We start from the raw sequence: 26800 nt of genomic DNA, 5'->3' as shown, positions 1-26800 counted from the left end.
CCCCCCCACACACACACACCCGCGGGCGCCCCACTGACCTGAGGGCGCTCCCCCCCACACACACACACCCGCGGGCGCTCCCCCACACACACACACACCCGCGGGCGCCCCACGCATCTGAGGGCGCTGCCCCAGACACCCGCGAGCTCCCCTCACCGCCCGCGCAGCGCTCCCAGTCTCCCGCACACTTCCATCCTCAGTTATTTCTCAAAGGGGCCCCACTGTCAGTGTCAACTGCCCCCCTCAGGTGGCCCGCAGCGACACACGCCAGGAAGCCGCACAGCCGCCCGCCCCGGAGCCTGCGAAGGAGACGGCGAAGACTTCCGCTCTCCTCCGCCAGCCCGACACTCGGCTGCGGCGGGGCCGGGCGTGGACAGCCGAGCCCTAGGCGCCCGGGAGACGTGGGGGAGTGCGCGGCCGGCGGAGCCCTTCATCCGCCCGCAGGGACTGCGGGAGCACGTACTGCGCTCGCCAAGTGTCTTCCCCCGCCGCCCGCGGTTCCTCGCACGCCCGCCGCAGGGCCGCGATCTCAGCCTCCAAGGCGCGGACCTCGGCCCGCTGCGCGTCCATGGCGCCGCGCTAACGAGCAGCGGCCTGAGCGGTGCGCGCCTCGCCGGGCACTTCAAGCCTCCCGCGCTGCTGGCGCAGACCATCCGGGAACTCGGCGGGGGGGGCGGGGGAATGGGACCCCCGCGCGTGCGACCCGCGCCGCTCGCAGTATCCCGGACTCGGGCCCTCGCTGCGGCCCTAGCCCCACCTGGCCCCCAGCGGTCCCTGCGCTCCGAGAGGGTTGGCTAGCTCCAACCCGAAGCCCAAGGGCGCGGCAGCCCACCCCGCTCCAGTGGACCTTGGATCCACCCGGGCGAGTACGTCACTGGAGAGGCGGTTCCGGGACCACGTGACCGGGAGCTTCTGTATTTTCCGTCCGCTCGTCACTTCCGCTTTTTTGTCCAGGAGTCAAAGAACCGGAGGCTCTGATCGTCTGTAGTACGAATTAGGGAGTTTCGGTTTTGAGTCCTTCGCACATTGAGGGCAGGATGACGGAGGCTTCGCGGTACTCCAGAGGACCGCAAACCAAATGAAGAGGACTCGGGAACTGCGTATGGTCACGGAACCTTAGGAGGCTGGATTGGAAATCCGGTAGGAAGAAAGAGAGACCGCGCCTGTTGGGCCACGTGACTGGAAGTTAGGGACCTGGGCGGCGCTGGGTGCCGAAGACGACGTGGTGAGGAGTGGGTTTGGGGCCCAGGAAGTGACGGGGTCATTTGGCAGCCTCTTGCTTCTCGTCTTCGGGTCTTCAGGAGGAAGAAGGCTGGGGACTGGGGAGGCTACCAGAAAGCTGTAGGCCGTGGCTCACGCCCGGAGCACCAGCCCTGCTTGGGCTTGTGGGCGCTGTTTTGAGGTCGCGCGTGGGAGGGCCTGTGCGTTCTTGGGGAAGGGCAGGGTCCGAGCTGAGCGCCTGTCTCGTGATGGGCCTTAAATCTCAGTAACTCCGGAAGAGTTTGCCTGAGTCGGTCCTAATGCAACAAGTTCCCTGGTGTAGTGTTACCAGTTACAGGTTCTGAGACTAGATCTGTTTCTAGTTGTGGCTTCACCGCTGGTTCTCCGAATGGCATTGGGAGGATGCCTTCACCTCTCTGCTCCTCTGAAAAACGAGAGGCTTGCGAACCGCCTCGTACAACGCTGGCACGTGGTGGGAAAAAAAAAGCCTGTGTATCTGTGGTATCAGCTGCTGTCGTTGTGACTCAACAGCGTTTTGCAGAGGCTTGTGTTGTCACGTAGCATCGTAATTGTAGCATGTGTGCAGTCGGGGCTCTGAGGAGCTCCGGGATGGAGAGCTGTCCTCCGCATGTTAATCGGCCACATCCCGTTTCTGTCAGCTTTTGTTAAAGTGAATAAATGAATGTGTGAACGAATAAAGGAAGAACACCTAAAAGGATGCATAATAAATGAGGGGGGTAGAGTACAATATCGTGGTCATGTAGAAGGAAAGACTTTGCCGGTACCTGTGTCTGTGTGTGTGTAGAGGAGGTGCTGTTCCAAGTGCGTTTGTGGAAAACGTGGATCTAGGGCTTGAGCAGAGTCTCCAGGGATAAAATTTGGAAGTAATGCAGGAAGAAATGAAACACGGGTCCAGGCCACCAGTTTGCCATAGAAGGTGCGGGGAAAGGAGGTCGGGGGCTTTTTTCAGATATGAGAAGAACCAAGGGAAAGAACTCTTCCAAGTAGATAGAAAATTGTTTTTCTCACTAGAACACACTGAGTGTATGCGCAGCCTTCATGAAAGCCGACAGAGAAGTGAAGCGCCTGTTTGTGGGTGGCCTTGGTCAGAACATTTCCAAGGCAGACCTACAAAATCAGTTCAGCAGATTTGGAGAAGTTTCTGATGTGGAGCTCATCACACGAAAAGATGACCAAGGTGAGTTTGTAGTCCTTCGTGGGTCGTTAAAGGCAGATAAAATTTATATCAAGTATCACAAAATAGTGGAGCCCCAGAGTGAATGTTAGCCCTGACGCTGAAAGTGATACGTGTTTCATTACAAGATACGAGTCTGTGTGTGCCAGCCCCCTGCCCTGTGCCTTGAAGGTGTTATGTAAAATGTGGAACCTGCCCAGAATTGCATTTCTGAAATCAAAAGACATTCTAAATTCTAAAACATCTGCTTTCTGAAACATGCAACTGTTAATTTCCAAAGCTAGAATTCTAGTATTTACTAGGTGTTCTGTTGGATAGAATATTACTGACATAGAACAATTGAAACACTTCTTTAACTGATGGCTTAATTTCTTTTGGAATATTTTTATTTATTTATTTATTTATTTTTATTTTTTTTAAAGATTTTATTTATTTATTTGACAGAGAGAGAGACAGCGAGAGAGGGAACACAAGCAGGGGGAGTGGGAGAGGGAGAAGCAGACTTCCCCGCTGAGCAGGGAGCCCGATGCGGGGCTCGATCCCAGGACCCCAGGATCATGACCTGAGCTGAAGGCAGACGCTTAACGACTGAGCCACCCAGGCGCCCCTGGAATATTTTTATAAACATGCTTAGAAAAATGCAATCTTTGTATCCAGTAAAAACTAAACAAGATTTTTCTTTGAAAGAGTAAGATTCTAAGAGTCATTTTTTAAATGTAGAAACTTGATCATTTTTACATTGTTCTCTGGGTAAGAGTTTAAATAATTTTTTTTTCTTTTAGGAAACCCACAGAAAGTCTTTGCATATATCAACATCAGAGTAGCAGAAGCAGATCTGAACAAATGTAAGATTTGTCTTCTATTTGCTTTCTATGTGCTTTCTATTCTATTTGCCATTTCATGTCACTGTGTAACTTGGAATAACTTTGGTTCTAAATCTAAACCTTAACAGCCGCTTGCAAAACATCCAGAAAAATAGCCATGGTTGAGAGAATTCCAACACCCTACAATTCAGCAGGTTTAGGTCCATCCCATTTGGTGTAAGCAGGCATATGGCAGCACATTGCTCAAAAATGGATTCTCAAATATTTTGGACAAGGGAACACGTTCATAGAAACTGCCTGTTAACACATAGCCCACTGGATATTATGCCATACTCCCCCTCCCTGGTGTGTTTATTTCTGAGGCAGCTAATTCTTGTCATTAAGCACCATTAGGAGAGGGCTTCACAGTATGCCCTGTAAGACCATATCCTTAAAATTATGAAATCTCTATCAGTAAGTTTAGTAGAGCTGAGGGCAAACTGGCCTTCAACAAAGAAGGAGGGGGAGATAGTTGGTACAGCCACTGATGCAAGAATGTGTGTGAGTTACTAGAGTCTGAAAAATTAAGACACTGAAAAGAGAACATGCTAATGGAGAAGGAGGTCCATCAGCCTTCTATGTTCTCATTGGGAAAAAAACTGATCTGTCCTCTCGTTCAGTGAGAAATAAGTGGTGGTGAAGAGCACATCAGCTCTGCTGTGACCTGTGACAAGTTGTTTAAACTAGAAGCCCCAGTTTACTTACCTGGTATATAACAAAGGTAACGTTGACCTCACGATATCACTGCAAAGATTAAATTGAGCAATACATTTGTATTTAGTGTAGTACCGACCATGTAGAAATTCTGCTTGTGGTTATTACTAACAAAGCTGAGAGCAGCTATTGAGAAAAATCAGCTTCTGGGGCGTAGGAATCGAAACACAGTTCAGTCATCTGCTGCTAATTATTTGCAAGTTACACAGCAATAATTACTGTGGGGTGATAAATAGAAGTTCTACAGGATTTCATTGTCTTCTGATTCACCCTCTGAAATTACGTTTCACGTTTTATAATTTTAGTGTGGGAGATAACAATAAAATGTTAAATAAATGTCAGTCATTCACCAGAGGTTTCTGGTATCACTTTGTGGAGGAATGATAAATTTCGCTTTACATTTTACACATTTGCTTCATTCAGTTCTTCTAGGAACGCTGGACGATAGGGAGCTTAAGGACTCCTGGGGTGGTTGGCTCAGCTGAGACAGGACCTAGGCCTTTTCTCCCCAGGTCGTGGTTTTTTTTTTTTTTTTTTTTAAAGATTTTATTTATTTATTCATGAGAGACAGAGAGAGAGAGAGGCAGAGGGAGAAGCAGGCTCCCAAGGAGCAGAGAGCACGATGCGGGACTTGATCCCAGGACCCTGGGATCATGACCTGAGCCGAAGGCAGACGCTTAACCATCTGAGCCACCCAGGCGCCCGGTCGTGGTTTTTTTATTCTGTGTCTCTTTTTGAAAAACATGTACTTTTCTTGGTACTAATTAGAAAAAGCATGCGCTGCCATATATTTTTGCATTGCCGTGTATTTGAGTAATAATTCTTTACTTTACAGGTATGTCTGTTTTAAATAAAACAAAATGGAAAGGTGGAACACTACAAATTCAGCTAGCAAAAGAAAGTTTTTTGCACAGGTAAGATTTGTTCTGCATGGATTTAAACTCTATTTCGTTCTATTGTAAATGGTTTTATATATTTACTTAATTGATTGAAACTATCAAGTAATATGTTATTATATACTTGGCAAACTCAAACATTACAAATAGAGCTAAAACCAGGGGTACCTGGGTGGCTCAGTTGGTTAAGCGACTGCCTTTGGCTCAGGTCATGATCTCAGGGTCTTGGGATCGAGCCCCACGTCGGGCTCCCTGCTCAGTGGGGAGCCTGCTTCTGCCCCTCCCCCTGCTCATGTTCTCTCTCTCTTGCTCTTTCTCTCTCAAATAAATAAATAAAATCTTAAAAATAAAATTACCTTTCTTTAAAGAAAAAAAAAAGAGCTAAAATCCCTTTCAACTGTGACTCCCCACGACCCCAGACCCACCAAAAAAGATAATGCAATGCACTTACATGGTTTTTTATTTTAAGATTTGCTTTATGTATTTGACAGAGAGAGCTCACAGCAAGGGGAACAGCAGAGGGAGAGGGAGAAGCAGGCTTGGCGGGGAGCAGGGGCTCCATCCCAGGGTCTCGGGATCATGACTTGAGCCCGAAGGCGGACGCTTAACCGACTGAGCACCCCCAACATGTGTTTTAACTTAAAAAATATATACCTATTTGATCTTTGTAAACACAGCCTTCTCTGGGGATGTAGATCTTCCCCCTTTTTTGTAGCGATTGTTTAGTACTGTTTCCGAAAATAGCTATACCACAGGGTATTTGGTTATCCCCCTGTGATGATGGACATTTAGACTATTTCCACTTCTCATAATAGCTGACCCTTGAGAGTGGCTCCTGCATAGTCCATGGGTTCCTTGGGTTTATGTCCACAGGAGAGTTGTTTTATCATAGGATTATGTACATTTAACATTTTAATAGACATTAGCAAATTGCTTATGTTGATTTTGGCTGTTAACGCTAGAGTCATATAAAGACACGAAGATAATAGGAAGTCCCTGTGTGAGAGGCATAAGATTAATTATGCAAGTGATTTAAGAACAAGACAGTGTAATAACCATTAGAGCATTTTAAGATCCTGCAAGGTATTATTGTCAGAGAGAAAAGATTATATGGGTTTGGGAGATTTCTAAATTGGAAATAGTTTAGGGATGTACAGCTGGAGCGACTGGGAAGGTTGGTTAGATTGTTCTAGGCCCAGGAAATGGCAAGGTCTGAGACAAGTGGCAAGCAGCCTACTGAAGGCATATTTTGAAGGAGTGGTCTGGTGAGACTCTGACTTTGTTCTTCCGCTCAGGGCCTCTGTGAACAGGGTAGTGATGGGACTTTATTCCGTAGCAATTCATTGCCTACTCTGTGTAGGAACCGGAGCCCTGGTCCTGAGCAGGGTGGGCATGCTGTGCTGCTACTTTGGAGTGTCTGGGCAGGCATGCCTGAGGAGCTTGAGTCTGACCATCATTCTGGGAAGTGGAATGTAAAAGAGACAGACCAGAGGCAAAGAGGCCCCTGAGGACTGGTCAGTGCAGCTCTCCAGGCCTGAATAAGGTGGGGGGGGTTGAATTGGAAGGTTGCGATGGCATTCTGCATTCTCTTCATTAAGAGGGTAGAAATAATCAGGCCTTGGCAGATTGGGCTCTCAAAGACACCTCTTCTTCATCAAGAGTGAAGGGATTGAGGATGGAGAAAATGCTAAAAGTGAGCAGGAGAAAATTGAGAGGCTCTAAATGATCACTATAAAGTCAGAAGCTTTACGGTATTAAAAACAAAACACTTGGGCGCCTGGGTGGCTCAGTTGGTTAAGCGACTGCCTTCGGCTCAGGTCATGATCCTGGAGTCCCGGGATCGAGTCCCGCATCGGGCTCCCTGCTCGGCAGGGAGTCTGCTTCTCCCTCTGACCCTCCTCCCTCCCATTCTTTCTTTCCCTCATTCTCCCCTCTCTCACTATTGGAACAAAAAAAAAAAAAAAAACACTTAATAGCATGGTTGGTTATTTTAACTCTTATTTATATTTTTTTATTCAGATTGGCCCAGGAGAGAGAAGAAGCAAAGGCAAAGAAAGAAAAATCAACAATAGACAACACCAGCTTTTTGGAAAAGTTGGGAGTGGTGGATTTCCATGTGAAAGCTGTGCCAGGGACAGAAGTGCCAGGTCACAAGGTGAGTCCTGCTGGCAGCCTGAGTAGCCCAGGAACCGAGTCCTGAGACCGGGGAACCATGGGTGCCATGTCTAGAGCAGTTGCTTTTTCCCTTGCTTTGAAGCACTTAACATAGGCAGTGCTTTATGGTTTTCACAGTGCATTTGCAAGTCTTGGGAACGCACAGTGCCCCCTCATTTTACAGGAAGAAATCAAAACCCAAATGGAGGTGGGTCTCCCAAGCGACATTGGTGGTGAGGCATACAGGCTGGTCCCAACTTTGCCTTTTTAATGATTAGTGTTTTTGTTAGTGCCCTACATGGTTTATATGGGACTGATAGCTGCCCCACATGTCCTTCTTTTTTCTTTCCTTATACGCTGTTTTTGTGAACTCCTGTTTCATCATCAAAAACAAAACCCGACGTGGGGTGCCTGGGTGGCTCAGTCGTTGAGCATCTGCCTTCGGCTCAGGTCGTGATCCCAGGGTCCTGGGATCGAGCCCCGCATCGGGCTCCCTGCTCGGGAGCTGGTCTGTTGCTGGTTTCCTAACTCCCTTCTCCTTCTCCACTCCCCCTGCTCGTGTTCCCTCTCTCGCTGTGTTTCTGTCTGTCAGATAAATAAATAAAATCTTTAAAAAAAAAAACAACAAAACAAAACCCAACAGTAATATGGCCCGCTATGAGTGTGAATTTTTTTTTAAAGTTGTGTTTATGCAGTGTGGTTATTCTTTTCCGTTTGTGACATACGTAGTAAACGTGTTCCTTTTTTTTCTTTTAGAATTGGGTTGTGAGTAAATTTGGAAGAGTATTACCTGTCCTTCACCTAAAGAATCAACATAGACGTAAAATATCCTTTGCAGTTGGCCTTTCAGAGTAACTATTATCTGCCACAGTGATGGATACTTGCCGAAGTTCACTTCATCCCACTAGAGTTTCCCTGCCTCTGCCAGTAAATCTTAGATGCCTAAAGGTTACGTTCCCCATTTCTAGGCAAGGTAAGACCTACCTGCTTCCACGTGTGAAACAACGAGAGGTTCATGAGACACTGTGAGGAGGCTTTATGCTAGTGGGTGGCGAAAGTGACACTTGTCAGAGAAGCACTTGTACTGACTAACTTTTACATCCCCCGTCTTGACGGACATGGATTCAAAGCCGTTGCCCAAGGGGCCAAAGAAGGGCGAGGGGCTCTGCTGTGGTTGAAGGAGGTGCTGGAGGAGGTGGGGCATGGTTTACAGTGGTAGAAAGTGGTGGGAAGAAGACCAAGCAGGAGGAAAGCAGTAGGTGGGAACATGCAGATGGGCAGGAGAACGGTGGGTGGAGAAGTACTTCTTACGGATGGAGGCCTGTTCCCTTGAGGAAGTGAAGTCAGATTGCCGGGGGCCGTGAATTCCCAGCATCGTGGACTTGTGGGCAAGCCGTAACCCTGTGCGCCAGGCAGGGAAACAGGCAGCTCCAGGCGTTCCCGAGGGGATGCAGTGGAAACAGCTGGGTTCAGCAAGTGCTGGGGGAGCATGCAGCTGATGGGCGGGTTGTCCGAGATTAATAACTGCAGCAGACCGCTGCCACCCTGGGGCTAGAGAAGCGGAGGTGGGGGGTGTCTTCATTGCTCACAGCTACTGTGCCCTGGGGCCGCTGGAGACCTGGCCACACCTGCTTCTGCTCTCCTCGCGCTAAGGTCCGGGAAAGCTCACTTCCTGTCAGCCTTCCCTCTGTGGCAGCCACCAACAACAGCAAAGAGGAGGACACTGAAGGACAGTGTGAAGCTGACAACAGACACTGCCTGGCACATCTCCGTTTTTGGCACGCATTCAGTAGTTACCAGATGCTAATTTAGTTCTTACTAAAAGTCCTAGAACGACTTTTCAGGAGTGACCACTGAAAGCAGCTTACACTTGCCTATTCATACGTGTTAGGAAACCAGCAAATGCTAGCTGTCGTCACAGCACTTTGACATTAACTAGGCTTTTTATGGACAACGTCAGCGACAGAACAGGCCTAGGAAAGAATTACTAGCTTCCTAGTAAAGACCTACAAGATGCAGAGAGTGGGCAGGATGTGGAATGGATCTTCCTGGGCTGGGAGAACCAGAGCTAGGATGCACCAGGACTGAGGAGGCAGGAATGGCCAAGAGCAGTTGGAGTAAAGGCTACGCAGCGTCCAGCTGTGCCCTGCAGAGTGCCCCTCTGTACTCTGCTTTACAGGACCAACTCAGATTTACAGAAAACCGCATGTGGCCCCTGTACCTGGAATAGAACCTGTATGGGTTTGCTGCTGTGCCAGTTAGCCGTGACGGTGCTGTTTTAACTCTAGACGTGCCAGTGCCACAGATCCTGAGGTCACCCAGTGAAGTGCTCATTGTGTTTGATGGGAAAGGGAGGGTAGGCCGAGCAAGTGACCTGCTCGAGGTCAAACAGTACTCCTTGTGCTTCACCACATTGATAGGTTTTCCTAAAACCTAGTGCCTCTGTTTTGTTCCTTGACTCTGGTAACATCATGAAGTACGACCCATCAAAATACTGCCACAACTTAAAGAAGATCGCGGAGGATGTCACTCATGCCACCCCTGTGTCCAGCCTTACCTGGGAACTGGAAGGAGGGGATGACCCTATGAGTAAGAAGCGACGAGGGGAGTTCTGTGCTGTTCACAGCCCCCCCCGGAAGAGGATCAAAGCACAGAAGGACGAGGCGCCCGCTGCTTCTCCAGCTGTGAGAGCAAGACCCCGCATGGTCCCAGGGGGTCTGTATCCCACACAACAAGAGGTGGCACAGGACGCACCCTGTAAGCCCGTTACTGCTCAGTTGCCCTTTGTCCCTGCTTCTCACAGCCAGAAACTTAACAGTGTGTTCGTTCAGGCTTCTGGCACAGGAACTACCAGGCACAGAAATCACATGTCTGAAGAAGAGATGCGATTACCGATCGCAAGAGAGGAAAGCCTGGGGAAAACTGCATGGTCCTCAGTGGGTGACTCTGTACATGAGCCCTTTGAAGTCGTGCAGGGGGACTTCAGGTCAGGTGTTCGTAAGTTGCGTTCTGTAACAGCATTACGTGTCAGTAACGTCTCCTGCCGGGATGGGAATGGTAATGCCCTGGGAAACGATTGCAACTATGATTCAGGAGATACAGATGAGATCATCGCAGCAAAGAAAAAGACCAGTGAGGTCAAAAACAATGCAGAGTTTTCACAAATGGAAAAGTCTGCACCCAAGAAAACGTCTTTGAGAAATAGAAAAAACTGTGTTACAGCGCAAAAAAGAAAGAACAACCCAGAGCAAGCCGTCAGTCCCAGGGTCCCAGCCCACTGCAGCAGCAGGGAAGAGGCAGGCTCTGCATCAGAATCTGCCGAGTCTTCGGGAGATGAGGAGTATGATGCCATGATGAAAAACTGCCCCCGTGTGCAGCTCACCTTAGCTGATCTGGAACAGTTGGCTGGCGGCATCCTGCAGCCCCCCGAAGAAGATCCTGAGCACGGTGGCCAGGAGACCGCCACAAAGTGTGACAGGACTCCGGGTGGCCTCCACAGAGCAGCCCAGCCATGTATCTGTCCCGAGGACATTGTGGCTGCCCTTTTAGAAGGAGAAGAGAACACCTGTGGAAAACAGAAACCGAAGGAAAACAACTCAAAGCCAAAATTCCAGGCTTTCAAGGGAGTAGGCTGTCTCTATGGAAAGGAATCAATAAAAAAACACTTGAAAGAGATTGTTGCCTCTGACAATATAAATAAAGATCAGAATTCCTTGAAACTTGATCCCAGTAGCATGTCGATGGAGAAGGGGTCCCCATCAAGCAAACTAACTCCTCTCCAACATGCAAAGAAGACAAAGGACCCAAACCAAACTCGGCCTCAAAAGAGACGTTCTCCTTTCCACAGCCAGGATCACAAGATGGTGTCCCCTAGCAGTTTGGAAGAGGGAGGTAGGAATCCTATTTCTAGTCTTTTGCCGTTAAAAGATAAGAAATATTTAAGTCTTGGTGCAAAGACCCCCGAGGTAGACTTTGATGAAGACTGCCGCCACAGGACCGGGGAGACCGGAGAGGGCTCCGGACAGAGGAGCCACCCGGCGCCTGGGAAAGCACCGGAGGGCTCCTCCAGGAGAGATGCTCGGGGAAGCAACACCAACTTCCCACTTTCTGTGAACATTTGGTCCGATGTTCACACTAAGGAGAGGCATGCTGAAGACAATCAGAAGCGTTTGGCAGCCTTGGAAGCAAGGCAGAAAGCAAAGGAAGTGCGGAAGAAGCTGGTTCATGACGCCCTGGCAGACTTGGTGAGTGCTCTCCCAGTGTGGGCGCCACGAGGCCACCCTTCCTTCCCTTGAAGGTCGGCGTGCCCCTCCAAGCTCTTTATCCCAGCACCCACCCGTTTCATGTTGTGTCCCTTCAGTTAGAAGCTTTTTTTTTTTTTTTTAAAGATTTATTTATTTGAGACAGAATGAGAGAGAGAGAGAGCACATGAGGGGGGGAGGGTCAGAGGGAGAAGCAGACTCCCTGCCGAGCAGGGAGCCCGATGCGGGACTCGATCCCGGGACTCCAGGTTCATGACCTAAGCCGAAAGCAGTCGCTTAACCAACTGAGCCACCCAGGCGCCCGAGTTAGAAGCTTTTGTCGCCTTATGTCTTTAGTATATACCAGAGACATTGAGTTTGAACTCTGTTTACTGAAAACATTCTTACTTGTTTTAACCTAAATTTTTCCTCATGATTTCTTTTCCTTTGGAAGCTATAACTGGCATAGTTTAGTGACGTGCCCGAATTTGCAAACAAGTCACCAGTGATTTAATCTCATTAAGATTCACGATACTGACTTTATCTATTCTTTCAACAACCGTAAGTGTCTGTGAAGTCCCAGGCCTTCACAGTTAGTGCTAGACTTCCGGGATGAGGATCGTGGTCCCTGCCTGTGGCGGTCGTTGGCTCACAGAGTGGTGGGCACAGGGCCCAGAGAGAAGAGTGCCCATGCACCCCAGCAAGTCAGCCAGGAGCAAGGGCAGGGGGCTTCCTCAGCCTGAATGGAGTCTAAGGAAGAAGGATCAGTGTGAACTGGTTGGGCAGAGGCAGGAGGGCGGGAAGGGAGAGGAAAAGCATTCCACGGGAGGGGAGCAGTTTGCAGTCAGTGTAACAGATGTACAGAAGATGAGGATGCTCGGGAGAGGAGCAGGGCAAGTGGTGGGAAGGCTGTGGAGGTTGGACTTTATTCTGTGGCTGTGGAAAGGAAAGGGGTGAAGACTCGCTGCATATATAACAACAGGAATCTGCACACTGGCTCACAAGCCATCCAGCCTGTGGCCCATTTTGGTACAGCCTTCAAGCTAAGAACGTTTTTACGTTTATGAAGGGTTTTTAAAAAGAAGAACCAAGATTATATGTGGCCTGCAAAACCTAAAATATTTACTCTCTGGTCCTTTACAGAAAACATTTACCAGCCTCGGATCTGGGAAAGATTGTTTAGGCCATGACAAACAATAGGTCAGATTGGGAAATCTGGAACCAGGGAGTGTCTGGGAGGTAATTAGCCGAACCAAGGCAGTGACAGTGGGAATAAACTTAAAAGACAGCAGCAGGGTCCACACCTGGAACTTGGGGACCAAGTGGACACGCAGAGGAAGAAGTCTCAAGTTTCCATCTTGGGAAACACGTGGATGGTGGCGTTCACTCTGAGGGATGAGAAGGGGCTGTCTTAAGGTGTGGTGCCTTTGTCAACTGCTCTAGGATGGTCATCCAGAGGACAAGCCGACACACATCATCTTTGGCTCTGACAGCGAGACAGAGGAGCAAAGCCACCTGGGAGAGGAGCCCCTGAAGGTAGGTCGCTCGGGAAGTCCGTGCGGGCTTTCCGCCACTCTCGCAGGTCCATTTCTGCCTCCTGCATACCAAGACCTCCGACAACTGCCACGTTCAACACCAAGTCCTCCCGAGCCACAGTGAGCCCCTGGCACCCCCGACCACCACACATACCGATACCAGATTTTCCCCACGTGAAGCTGTCCTCCACATCATCCGCCAGGAGGCATCAATACTGGTGCAAGCTGCAGAGAGCGTGCTCTGTAGTGACTGCACCCCTCCCCCAGTGCGGGCTGCACAGGGAGCCTCCAGATTAGGGACCCAGGTCCTGGGAGATGCATCTGGGTTTCTGGGTCTTCAGTGTGAGAGGAAGACTGGAAAGAAGGGATTGCAGGTCGCCTCCGTTGTTAATAAGCACTCCCGTGTGCATCTGCGTTCCAGGAGTCCATGAGCAGAGCATCTGGGAGGCTGTTTGACAGCAGTGAAGACGAAGAATCTGGCTCCGAGGACAGTCACAGGTTCAGAATTAAACCTCAGTTTGAGGGCAGAGCTGGGCAGAAGGTTAGTGAAGACTGAAAAGTAATCCCACCTACAACATGTCCTTGTTGCTGAATGGTGTTTCCATCTGGGTACGTGCAGGCTTATTTGGATGGTTCGTGGGTCGGTGAGGTTATGCAGACGCTAATGTAGGGAATTCCAGGGTGAAGGAGGTGTGCTTGGAGGGTCTTCTGTGGGAGCGCGGTCTTGGGAACGTGGCTCCCAGCTGTCCACGTGTCTGTGTAGCTCCTGGACTTGCAGTCTCACTTCGGCACTGACGACAGATTCCGCATGGACTCCCGGTTTCTGGAGAGTGACAGTGAAGAGGAACAGGAAGGTAAATACCTCCCTGTCCAAACGGTCCTGCTGTCCGAGCTGGGGGACCCTGAGAAGTCATCTGGTCTAGGAGAAACTGCGCCCCAAGCCTTGTGAGGCCTGTGACCTCTGGGCTGCTTACGCAGTCCTCCTTGAGCTTGAAGCTGCCCGAAGGACAGGAGAGGATGGCATCCACAGAGACTGTCTCCCTCTGGCCTGTCCCTGGCCCAGGGGGGCGGGGGGGGACACACCTGGCGGTAGTGCAGCGGGTCCTGGTGAGGTTGGGGGAGAAGCTGAGCATCTGCCTTCCCTCCACGGGGCGTGCCGGGGCAGGTGTTGGAGCAGCGGTGAACACGGAGTGCCCTTCCGCTTGGAGTCCTCCCGACGTGGGTGCATCTCCCAGCCGGTGATGCTCTCTAGGACTTTCTCCTTTACAGCAGCTCCAGACCGTCTCCACACGACCTGTTCCCTTACCCGTCCAAAAAGCCCTCACGTCCCACCTGGCCAGGAGGGCGGCCCTCCAAGTGGGGCCCCTGCTTGCCTCTCCCGTCTCCGGACTTCTCTATCCTCACACCTTTTTCTCTCCCTCCTGAGTTAATCTACCCCGAGCCTTAGGCCTCACCATTCGTACTTCCTGCTACCCCTGCTCACGGGCGTGCTCATCCTGCCCTTCTTTCTGCGGACACAGGCCTTAGGTCCCCCAAAAAGCCATTCCTTCCACTCTGCCGGATTTCCAGTTGCCATTCCCATCTTTTGCATTCTAAACTTGAAATTAAAAAGTAAATTGCAGCTAATTCAGAAGAAGTGGCTTTTTGTTGAAAATGCACTTTCTGATCTGACTCAGCCGCTCTTCTTTGAGGTGATTATTCTGTGTAGTGTACGTTTCTGGAAACCAGTGTTCAGAGAAAATTCCCCAGGGTCCACGCCAACTTGTGTTTCAGAGCTTCTTGCTCACAGTTCCTCGAGAAGGCAGGGGCAGACAGAACCGTGGAATAGCCTGCATTGAGTGCCACGTCCAGAGGTTGCTTTCTGAACTTCTGGCTCTTCGGTCTGTGTCTCACAGCCATGGATGCCCGTTCACCAAGCGCAGTGGCATTTCCTCCAGCTTCAGCCTCCAGCCTGCCTGTGGCTTTCGTCCCTGTTCACCACCTCGAGATGTTCTCTTCCCTCGGCTCCCACACACCGTAACTCTTGCTTTCTTCCTAATTCTTGGTTCCTGGTTTTCCCTTTGCCTCTACGTGTATATTCTTCCTAGGGTTCTTAGGTTCCCCGTGGCTTCAGCCTTCCCTTGTACATCAGAGTGAAAGCTGTTGCATGTTAGCACATTCATATGGTCCAACCTAATGTAAACGCTTTGCACTTTCTTCAATGTGTGTGTTCATTTTGTTTCCTGCACCTGGCAGGCCCTCCCCTCAGGGGATCCACTTGGTGTTTCCTGCCTTAGACTCCACCTGGTTTATAAAGCTTTTCTTGATGCAGTTGAACCTTCTCTCTACCTCCTTTGAACCCTTAGACATTTCAGGTATTTCTGTAGAGAACTTACTCAAAGTACTGTCTTATTCTGGTATCTGTTACATGGCTGCTTGTCTTCTGCAGTGAGTTCAGGGGTCTTCCAGGCTTAGACCACCTCTGTATTTTGGCCTGTAATCCAGACTAGTTGCTTTGTTGTCTGATGTTAGTGTTTCCTGTAGTTGAAGATAACAGCATTTGGGCCCACAATGCCCTGTGTGTGTAGGACCCATGGCTCTCTTCCTGCAGCATTTGTTACTGAAGCAGAGGCCAAGCAACTGTCTTGTAAGGTGTTATAGGTCAGGAGAATTGCCATCGTTCACTACCTTTCATTTTTAGGTTGATAGGTAATTTAAGTCACATTTTTAGAGCGGTAAAAAATCGGTCTGTAATCACTGTGGTTTTGTGATTAGTATCTTGCTCTGTTGCATTTGTCGAGCTTTACCTTAAGAACTTTGATTTGCCACTGAAAGCCATCAACTGTAGATTTTGTTTTCATAATTACAGGTGAAAATGGGACTTTTCATTTGTTGGTCATGTGACTTCTGGATTCCCTGTGGCATTGAGAATCATGGGGTTGGGGAGGTTAGGAAAACAGGGTTGGACTTTTCTTTCTCCTCTTTCACTGTGCTTTGCCCATGTTTAGGTGCTTTATGATTATTTGATTATTGAGACCACTCAAGCTACGTTTGCCAAGAGATTACTAATTCCCCCTTTCCCTCTAAGAGGTAAATGATGAGAGAACAGCGGAGGAAGAGGAACTTGCTGCGGAGAAGCTCAGAGCCCTGAACGTCGTGCAGAGTGTTTTGCACACTGCCGTGAGCAGTTCTGCACACAGAGGATCTGGAGCTGCCAAGAAATTTAGGTCTGGCTTATGTTCCATCCCGTTCCACCCTGTTTTCATTATTGAACTCGGTTTAAAACTAGGCCGTTTTAGACGTCCTGGGGAGGGCAGTTGGCAAAATGTATCAGACCCTTACAAACATATTATCTTGGACCCACTGGCACACTTCGAGAAACTAATCTTAAATTTTTTCTCTGTTTTTGTGCTTACATGTCATAGCGGCCTTGCTTTCAATAGGGAAGCAGCTTGGACAGTGGTTTAAGTATTAACTGTGGAACTGTATCAGTGTAATTTTTCGTTACGGAAAATTTTAAACACATAATTTGTAGAGACTGGTGTTTAGAAAGCCCTGTAAACCAGCTTCTGTAGTCACCAACATGTGATCAATTTTCCTTTCTTTTGTTTTTTAGGGGTTTTGTTTGTTTGTTTTTCTTTAAAATAAGCTCTACACCCAACGGGGTCTTGAACACACGACTCCGAGATCAAGAGTCACGTGCTCTACAGACTGAGCCAGCCAGGAGCCCCCAGTTTTCCTTTCTATACCTTCACTCACTTTCCCCCACTTTCCCCACTAAAATACTTTATGCAGATCCAGTTTTAGCCATATTTATTTTAGTATGTGTAAATTAATTTTTAATATTAAAAAAAGACTCAGGGAAACTCAAAACTAGGTAGCTTATAAAATATGACCTTCTAACAAGATCCTGATAGTTTTCTTTGATTGTGTGGTTTTGTCTTGCTCAAAAATTGGAATTGTCCTGGGGCGCCTGGGTGGCTGAGTCTGTTAAGCGTCTGCCTTATGCTCAGGTCATGACCCCGGGGTCCTGGGATCGAGTCCCGCATCGGGCTCCCTGTTCAGCGGGCTCCCTGCTTCTCCCTCTGCCTGCCGTTCCCCTCTGCTTGTTCTCTCTGTCAAATAAATAAAATCTTTTAAAATTTTTTTTTAAAAAAATTGGAATTGCCCCGATGTTGAATTACAGTTTGCTATTAATTTTTTGCATTCAGCTCTGATTTCTGTCTGCCAGCTTACTCCTGTCTGTTGTTTACACAGGGATGTCATACATTATGATCCAACGAGGCATGACCACGCCACTTACGAAAGGAAGAGCAGTGATAAACCAAAGGAAAGGTAAATCAGCTACCACTCTCTGTAGCAGGATCATAGGAATTAATCTCATTTCAGACCCTGAGAGAAATAGAGAGTCATAGATAGATAATCCTGGGTAATCTCTTCTTTGCAAGGTACTTCATAACTTACTTTTCCAAATAAGGTAATGTTCACAGGTTTTAGTAATTAGGGCCTGGACGTATCTTTTTGGGGGCAGCACTTCAGTCCAAGACACTTCTCTAGTGTGGTAGAGCCTCTGTTTCCTGGGCCGCGACACCGTCAGTTTGATAAATACGGCAAGTACACGGAGCAGCCAGTAATCCTGCCTGGCCTACTGCCTCCGTTTTCCTACCGTGAAGTCAGTAAAGACAGTGTGGTTTACTGAATTAGATCATGGAGCAAAAAAGACGGTGGAGAAACGGGAAATGAGAACGAGGCTTGAGCTTAGTTAACGGTAATGGATTGGTGTTAACCTTTTGTTTGACAACTGTGTCATAGTTACAGAAGATGTTGCCGTGCCAGGAAACTAGGTGAAGGCTATTTGGGAATGGTGTCTTCCCCCAGAGCAGGTGGCCCCAAAGAGGAGGAGGAGGCCACAGTGTATTTTATGACCTAGTCTTAAGTCACACACTGACAATCCACCTTATTCAGTTTTCTTGAAACAAGTCGCTAAGTCCAACCCATATACTTCGATGTGGGGAGGTGGCTTGGAAACAACACCTCTTAAAGGGAGAAGTAACGAGGAATATGTGGGCATATTTAAAACCGCCATAATCCGCCCGCTAGCCAGATTGTTTACATCACTGCCACATGCACAATACGCTCACCCCTCCCTCGATGGCCCAGAAGCCTCACTTTTACAGTATCTGTTCAGAAGCTGGGGTGCTGTCGTCCAAATCAGATCTAGAGGCAAATGAGGCCTAATGGTCGCACTTCCTTGAGTACAACACCGTGAGTGCAGTCCTTCTGATCAGAGACAGAACTGTGAACTCGAGGACAAGTCACCTGTCCCTCCGCGACCACACAGTGGTGGGGCAAGCACAGGATGGCCGCTGGAAGCCCTGCTGTTCACCTGAGGGAAGCACGAGGCACAGGGGTCACGGGTCCGTAGCAGCTCTGAAGTCCAGACCGGGAAATGTGGGGACTTCTTTGATTAGAACCACAGGCCTGGTGATAATTCTGTGTGGTTCTTGACTCTGCCTTCGGGATCATCCTTCCTTTTTTGTGAATGGTGGTGTGCGTTTGTGGCTGAGTGATTTTCTCAGCCTGCTTTTTGCTTGTAGAAATGTGGGCATCCAAAAGCCTTGTCATTGTAAAATGTACCTGTCAATCCAAGTGGTGTTTCTGCTAATATATTTCTCTTAAAATATTTGTGGGTCTCCTGTGATCTTCTTGAGGGTCACGCCCATGAGGCAGAAGCCACCAGTCATTTTACTGTGGGCTTCTGCTGAGACACCATCTGTAAAGTCCTTAGGAGCCTCACTGGCCAAACGGTTGAGGTTTCTGAGCTATGGCTAGGGTCTTAACAAAGCGTTTTGCTTTATATTTAGACTGAGGTCTACGAATTTCTCTGTTAAAGATCAGACAGTAAGTGTATTGTCTATTGCAGTGATTCCACTGCCTTGTGGAAGCAGCCACAGGTGGTACGTGAGCTAGTGAGGGAGGCTGTGTTCTAATAAAATTATTAGCCAGACACTGAGGTTTGCATTTCACATTATCTGTCCACGTCACAAAACCATCTTTTTATTTTTACAATCATCTCAAACCATAAAAGGTACTCTTAACCAGCAGTGCACACATAAATAGGCAGCAGCCTGGATTTGGTCTTTGGGGCCCAGCTTGACCAACACCTGCTGTAGACCGTGTTTTCCTGTGTCTTAGATTGGATCTTTGCTTAGAGGCCATTTCTTAAATTTCATGTCATTTGCCTTCTAGAAATTAGGGGTCTTCAAAACCATGAAGTCCTGGCTTCTTAAAGAAATGTCTTTAGAGGCGCCTGGGTGGCTCAGTCATTGAGCGTCAGCCTTCAGCTCAGGTCATGATCCTGGGGTCCTGGGATCGAGCCCCGCATCGGGCTCCCTGCTCTGCGGGAAGCCTGCTTCTCCCTCTCCCACTGCCCCTGCTTGTGTTCCCTCTCTCGCTGTGTCTGTCTCTGTCAAATAAATAAATAAAATCTTTTTAAAAAATAAAAGTATTGGGGCGCCTGGGTTTAAGCGTATGCCTTCGGCTCAGTCATAATCTCAGGGTCCTGGGATCGAGCCCCGCATCGGGCTCCCTGCTCGGTGAGAAGTCTGCTTCTCCCTCTCCCGCTCCCCCTGCTTGTGTTCCCTCTCTCGCTGTGTCTGTCTCTGTCAAATAAAGAAATAAAATCTTTTAAAAAAATAAAAGTATTGGGGCGCCTGGATGGCTCAGTCGGTTAAGCGACTGCCTTCGGCTCAGGTCACGGTCCCAGGGTCCTGGGATCGAGCCCCGCGTCGGGCTCCCTGCTCCGCAGGAAGCCTGCTGCTCCCTCTCCCACTCCCCCTGCTTGTGTTCCCTCTCTCGCTGTCTCTCTCTCCATTGAATAAATAAAGAAAATCTTAAAAAGAAAAGAACAGGAATGTCTCTGGTTTCAGTGTCTGCTCCTGTTGTGCTGCAGACAGCGGATACCTTCAGACCCTCCCACATGTCTCCCTAGCTAGCTCCCTGTTAGCAGGCACTTCCCCGGTTCTGCTTTAAAGGAGGTGGCCCATGCTGCTCAGTGTTGTTCCGTGGCAGAGCAGGGATCCCTCTCCTGTGGTTCCAGCAGCATTTCCCTCACCATCCTGCAGCCGACACGCAGCCTCCTCAGTGGCTGTGTGACTCCTCCTGACAGTTTCTTCAGGCTCTTGCTGGCACGGTCCTTGCTGCCTTCCGACGCCTGCCCATTACCTGGCTCTGTAGCCCCTCCTCCAGTTTGGGTTTTTGTTAGAGCAGCACCCCACGTCTAGGTACCAAAATCTGCATCAGTCATGAATCGCTGTGTAGAAGAACGTCCCCAAAAATCAGTAGCTTGAAGCTATAAAGATTTATTAGATCCCAGTTTCTGTGGGTCAGGAATTTGGGAGTGCTTCACTAGGTAGTTCTGGCTCAGGGGCTGTCAGGAGATTACCTGCAGGCTGGCCCACACACGTGTCTGTTGGCTGGAGGCCTCGGTTCCTTGCATCTCCATTTGGCTGTTGGCGTGCCCTCCCAGCATGGCAGCTGGCTTCCCCCAAAGCCGGTGATCTGTAGGGTAGGGGAGAGCGCAAGGAGAGCGCTCCAGTGCTTTCTCTGACCCTCATAGTCATCTCATCTGCCTTAGTGCATTCCTCACAGGGTCAGGAAGTCCAGCCTGAGCTAGGGAACAGGGGAATTAACTTCCACATCTTTAAAAAGGATCAAAGGATCTTTGGACCACTTTTAAAACCACCACATGGTGGCTCAAGGATAATCACATGGAACTGCCTAAAGTACACCATTTTTCATAGTGCTCAGTTTCGTAGGCATCCCTGTTTTAAATCCTAGCCAGGTTGGTGTTTTAAATGAAGTATTAAAAGTTTCTTTCCAGGGCGCCGGGGTGGCTCAGTCGTTAAGCGTCTGCCTTCGGCTCGGGTCGTGATCCCAGTCGGCTTCTCCCTCTCCCTGCAGCTCCCCCTGCTTGTGCACACTCTCTCTCTCAGATAAATAAAAAAAAAAAGTGCATAAAAAAAAAAAAAGTTTCTTTCCACAATAGTCTCTCCCAATCAGATAACCAGTTAGGATATCTTGTTAACTTATGATTTTAGCTAATACAGTTAGAATTTTGGCCCAATATTACTCATGGTATGTGGAGAGGACTCTGATAAGAAAAAGGATTTTAATCTTTTAATAACTAAAATTCAGTATTGGCAAACAGCCATGTAACTTTTTGTTTGAGATCAAAGAGAAAATAAATGCAGAACAGGTATATAGTAACATCAACATTTCATATCGAGACAAAGTAGACTTAGCACATTTACAGTTCCTTTTTAAAACTTAATTATGACTAAATTCTTTTACACCAATTTTGTAAAACTCACAGAATTTTAGAACTTAGAAGTTACCTGGTGTAGCATGTTTGTTTTGCGGGTGAGGTAATAGGCCTATTGCTGCTGAATGATTTTGTTACTTAAAGCTAGTATGTTATGTGTGATTTCTGGAATGTAGCTCCGAGGATAGAGGAGGATATGATTCGTGTGTAATACTTGGAGCTTTTTGACATAGTTTTGTGTATTAAAAGCTTATTGGTCAGGGGCGCCTGGGTGGCTCAGTCGTTAAGCGTCTGCCTTCGGCTCAGGTCGTGATCCCAGGGTCCTGGGATCGGGTCCCACATCGGGCTCCCTGCTCTGCGGGAAGCCTGCTTCTCCCTCTCCCGCTGTCTCTCTCTCTGTCAAATAAATAAATAAAATCTTTAAAAAATAAAATAAAAAATTAAAGCTTATTGATCAAGGTTCTGCTTTTATGAGTAGAGTTTTATATGTGGATGTTCTTCGTTGTTGAAAGAATGGGATTAGTCTTCTAAGGTGTTGTTCTCCTAATCTCTGGCAACTGATGGTCTCTTTGTGATGTACGCGTCTGTTAATGTCACTGCAGTAAAGCAAAACGGAGGAAGCAAAGGGAGGAGGCCGAGAAGCTGCCTGAAGTGTCTAAAGAGATGTATTATAGCGTTGCTGCGGACATAAAGGAAATATTTCAGACTACAGAAGTTACCAATGAAACAGCAGACGACACACCCTCTAGTGAGAATCGCAATGGCGAGAAAGTTGACACCTACCACCCGGCCACTCTGACGACAGCGGCCAAGCAGCCTGGAGGGTTCACGTTCTCCTTTTTTGATTCAGACGCTAGAGATGTAAAGGAAGGTACTTTTAAATTTTTTTAACGTTTTCACTTCAGGCAGCTTGAACATGATGGATTGAGTGTACATTAAGTGTAATGATGTAACATCAGCTGAAGAAAGAATTTTTTCTTCCACCTAAATGGACAGTATGAGATTTGGTATCATATGGCCAAAACAACATGCCAAGAGCTGTGAGTAACAGCAAGAGATTGTTTTTGCACTTAAGGGAGCAAACGTCTAGTTAGGTGCCATGAGAAGGGAAGCCCGAGAGTAATGTGCAGCATTCCTTCTTCTGAGTGGAAATAATCACGAGGAAGTATGTAGTAAGTCCCCTGTTGAAACAGCTTCATGCCTTACATGCAGTTAGAAGAGGCAAGATTTGTGGAAAGCCAGTGCCATCTGGTGGGGAGAGGAGGAAATAGGCCACCCTGGCTTTCCACAGGTACACTATGTCCTCAATACGTCAGTTCTTTCAGACTTTGTCCTTGGAAATGTGCCAGAACCTGGAGAGAAAAAAACCCAGTACGTACAGTTTCGCATTCCACTTCAGGAGGTTTACCTGTAAAGGCCAGCATGGGCGGAAAGTTAAACGCCTGTTACTTAGTGATAGTCTCCCCTGGTAAGGGAGGTTGCTGTTCCTCACTTGGTGTTCACGACGGAAGTGCAGCTTTCCTGGAAGTTCACTGTAAAAAACAGGATGTCTGCATCTCGGAGAGCACGTGCCCACCTAACCACAATGTGTGCTGCATTAAAGATTAGCTGTTAACGTAGCATCCATCCACGTGTTAGCAGATGAGTATTTATGTCAGTTCTGTGGTCCTCTAGCCCGAGGTGCAGAGATCCAGTGTTTCAGAATTTGTGTGAGTAAGACACGGTGATGCATCCTGTGCTCTGCTGTGTTGTCCATCGGAGCACCAGCGTCTATCGCAAACTGCTGAGCAGAGCTGGTGTCACACTGACTCTAATTCCTCCAGCCGAGAGCCAGGTGTGAGAACCCAGCCTTGAAATGAGCGAGACCCCTCAGCAACCTGGGAGGTGTGATTTCGGTGCTTGGGGAACTTGGGGCACTGTCCACAGCCTTTTCAGCAGTTCTGGAAAGAGGGTTTGGGAATTGAAAGTGTACACATGTGTTCCTTTCCTCGTTGATGAATAACCAGGAGGGGCAGCTGGTCTCACTGCATCGTGCTCTATTTTAGGCAGCTCTGCTAACATAGGTGGTTCCTTTTAAATTATGTTGCCCGTTTATAAACCTTTGGTTTTTATGTCTTTCTATGCTCTTTCTATATTCCTTATCAAATCACCCTGGCAATGCCAAAAAATAGGACACGTTCTCTCAATTAATATTTGAAAATCAAAAACGATACTACCTATTTTAAATCAACGGTTAAGGTCCTGGACACGTAGAGATATGTGTGCATGGTGAAAGTGACCATTGAGTGTGTGCAGCTACAGTCCTGTCCCCTTCCTTTGTCACAACAATACAGATGCCTACAAAGCTGAGCCGGTGAAAACCGGGAAGGTTGTCTGGCAGGGAGCCCCTCGTTTCCAAGATAGCAGTTCCGAAGAGGAGGATGTTGCCGAAGAAGAAACAGAAGACAGGGAGCCCAGCCCCAGGTAAGCAGTTTCTTTTGGTGTAAAGCCCGAGTTAGACATGCTGATACAAGTATGCAAGACAACTTAATTTTCTTATTCAGCTCCTTCAGAGTTCTTGAGCTTTTTTGTGACGGGGAGCATGTTTTCTCTTCTTCAACCTGGGTAGCACTGGGTGGGGGTTATGAAGTCCCGGGTCTGGAAGGAGGACCCTGGAGCTGTCCCATGGGAAACACTGGCAGATGGGATAGCAATAGTGGGATGAGACCATCAGCAACCAGCGTGAGACTTAAACAGTCCTTGTTACCAAAGCTTCAGATACAAGAGAAGAATGTTGACTAGAGAGAGGGTGGAGTCATTTTAAATCAGGGCAAAATGAGCAAACCATAAAGCAGATCTATTTAAGGAATAGTTCATTTATATTTTCAGTGTAAACATTTCATCTGAAATATTGAAATTAACCCAGGTCTGTCTGTCTCTCTCTCTCTTCTCTTTTGCTTTAGAGAAGTATCATTACCTGAGAAAGAGACCACTAGATTTTTCTTTTTTTCTAAGAATGATGAAAGACTTCATGGTAAGTCCATTTCTCCATTAAATGGTATAGAACAGGAAATGATATAGAATAGTTCTCACCACTGCGCATTCCAATAGAGTCACATGCATCCAAGAAAGAAGTATTTGGCAAAAACTGTGATCCTTTTCCCTGTCGTGTGGTTTAGCGGTCCCTGTTAGACTGATGCCAGTTGGCTTAGTAAGCCCTGGAGGGCTGAGGGCTCCTTTCCACCCCACCCTCCCTCATTCAGTATCATCAACAAGGACTTCTTTATTACGGGGACCTGCTTAGATGCTAGACATGCAAAACTCCTGTTTTTAGGACCCTGAAAGTTCAGGCTCTTGGTGAACTCTTTTTTTAAAGCCTGGCACAAACAGAAACCAAGACACATAATGGTAAATGATACATAAACAGTAAAATCCTAGCACTGCTACATTTTCTTTTTTTTTTTTTTAAAGATTTTATTTATTTTTGACAGAGAGACAGCGAGAGAGGGAACACAAGCAGGGGGAGTGGGAGAGGGAGAAGCAGACTTCCCGCCGAGCAGGGAGCCCGATGTAGGGCTCGATCCGAGGACCCTGGGATCGTGACCTGAGCCGAAGGCAGATGCTTAACCGACTGAGTCACCCAGGCGCCCCAACACACCATCTGTTTTAAAGGCGTTAATCTCCTGCCTTGTCTTTTTTTTTTATGTTCCCCTAGTAGGTTCTGATTTATTCTGGAGAGGAGTGGGGAATAATATTAGCAGGAATTCTTGGGAGGCCAGAACAAACAACTTGCGTATGGTGAGTAACTGTATCTCCATATTGATTGTCTCCTAAAATAGATGCCGTGCTATTTTTGTGTTAATATTTGTCTGGTGTAAGAGAGTGAGAGTAAGGTGTGAACCTGAAGACACTAAGGATGACACCTGAGACCATGATTTAAATGCTCACAGTGCAGGGAGAGGCATTATTTAGGTCAGGCTACACCTGGTGCAGGTTAGCAGTCTGCAGAACAGCCGACTTAGGGGCCCAAGTTCCAGCCATGCTTGTTAAGTAACAGTAGATCATGAGATTTTTGGAAGACTAAAATACAGTTTCAATTATAGACAACTCCCAAAGTGGTTTCCATAATCCTGACATTGAATAATCTAAATTTTACTATATAGTTACAGAACATCTTGAAAATGATTTACATTTATTTTTAACAAAGGCTTGATATGTTTTTATAGGACTGCCGCAAGAAACATAAAGATGCCAAAAGGAGAGTGAAACCAAAGTAACTGTCAGCATTGGTTTTGATACAAATGTGAAGAAGGCTCACCTTTGGAAACTGGGTGATACAGAAAATAATTTTAAATGAGAAGAACTCACAGTGAAGGAGTATTCAAAATCTGCCTGATGGATATCACTCTGCTATCTTTTTCTGTGGCTTTCCTCTGTATCTCTTCCTAAGTAACTCTTCAAAAAAATAACCTGACCTTTTTTTTTCCTAACAAAGCACAAGACAATCCCCCAAAATGCTTTTTATATTATAATCTCTGTGCTATTCTCAGTAACTACTAGGTATTTCTAATGCGGGGTTTACATAAAGTCTTTTTAAATGTATGGGTAAGAGCACTTACATTTTCCAAATTCAGCTTTGTGTAAATTATATGCTACTTGAAATATTTATTTCTCATTGTATAAAATATACTTTACCTCCATTTTGTCCTTTTTTTAAAAAGAAGTTGAATAGGGGGTCGCCTGGGTGGCTCGGTCGGTTGAGCGACTGCCTTCGGCTCAGGTCATGATCCTGGAGTCCTGGGATCGAGCCCCACATCGGGCTCCCGGCTCGGCGGGGAGCCTGCTTCTCCCTCTGACCCTCCCCCCTCTCATGCTGTTTCTCTCTCGCTCGCTCTCAAATAAATAAAAAAAATCTTTAAAAAAAAAAAAGTTGAATAGGGGCGCCTGGGTGGCTCAGTCGTTAAGCGTCTGCCTTCGGCTCAGGTCATGATCCCAGGTTCTTGGGATCAAGCCCCTCATCAGGCTCCCTGCTTCGTGGGAAGCCTGTTTCTCCCTCTCCCACCCCCCCACCCCCCCGCTTGTGTTCCCTCTCTGGCTATCTTTCTGTCAAATAAATAAAACCTTTAAAAAAAAAAAAAAAGTTGAATACAGATCAGCCTCAGTTCTGTACTTCTGTCCTGATGAACAACTAACTGAAATGCAAGACACTTCAGACAAGCATCATAGAAGAGTTCTGTGAGGACCAGGGAAGGATGCCAAGTAGAGTTTTCCTGTTCTTGGCCTCCAGGAATTGATGGGAGGCGAGCCCATTAATCCCAAAACTCTGGTTTAACCAGAGGCTTATGAAAAATCCAAGTTAGCTGTCAGGACTCTTGAGTCCAAAGAGGGAGGCAGATTTAATATTTCCTTAAATCAAACTGGTTAGGATTCAAGACAGGTATGCCTGTCAAACTGCACGCTGTTCAGAGTTGTGTTGTAGAGACAGCCCCCAGGGATGGTCCTTGAGCCACAATGTGTATATCTGGAATTAAAGTATTTATTAATTTATGTCTTGACCGAATATAAACTCTAGAGGGCTGGGATGTCATCTGGTTTATTGACCATTGTGTCCCAACTGCCTAGAACCGTGTCTAGCACATAGTGGTTGCTCGGTACGTTTTTTTTTCTTCCAAGATTTTATTTAAATTCAAGTTCACATGT

The 26800-nt window shown here is 47.6% G+C and overlaps 2 protein-coding genes across 2 annotated transcripts in view; one reads left to right on the top strand and one right to left on the bottom strand.

The window, feature by feature from the left end:
- The window catches only part of LOC110584356 (centromere protein P), a 241534-nt gene extending 240931 nt beyond the window's left edge, over positions 1-603 (bottom strand). Inside the window, exon 1 of the mRNA XM_044920666.1 lies at positions 464-603. Within this exon, the coding sequence (XP_044776601.1) occupies positions 464-570 (107 nt within the window). The 5' untranslated portion in view covers positions 571-603. The remainder of the gene's footprint in view (positions 1-463) is intronic.
- Positions 604-1195: 592 nt separating this feature from the next.
- NOL8 (nucleolar protein 8) lies at positions 1196-25804 on the top strand. The gene is made up of 17 exons (XM_021694418.1): positions 1196-1225; positions 2254-2419; positions 3199-3261; positions 4829-4907; positions 6909-7044; positions 7800-7868; positions 9512-11287; positions 12728-12820; positions 13241-13360; positions 13583-13673; positions 15887-16025; positions 17056-17133; positions 21724-21992; positions 23455-23584; positions 24064-24134; positions 24819-24898; positions 25327-25804. The coding sequence occupies exons 2-17, from the start codon at positions 2281-2283 to the stop codon at positions 25375-25377; spliced, it is 3384 nt and encodes a 1127-aa protein (XP_021550093.1). The 5' UTR covers positions 1196-1225; positions 2254-2280; the 3' UTR covers positions 25378-25804.
- Positions 25805-26800: the final 996 nt, after the last annotated feature.

Source organism: Neomonachus schauinslandi, chromosome 13 (genome assembly GCF_002201575.2).
Source record: "Neomonachus schauinslandi chromosome 13, ASM220157v2, whole genome shotgun sequence".
NCBI lineage: Eukaryota > Metazoa > Chordata > Mammalia > Carnivora > Phocidae > Neomonachus > Neomonachus schauinslandi.
This window is presented reverse-complemented; position numbering and strand designations above follow the sequence as displayed.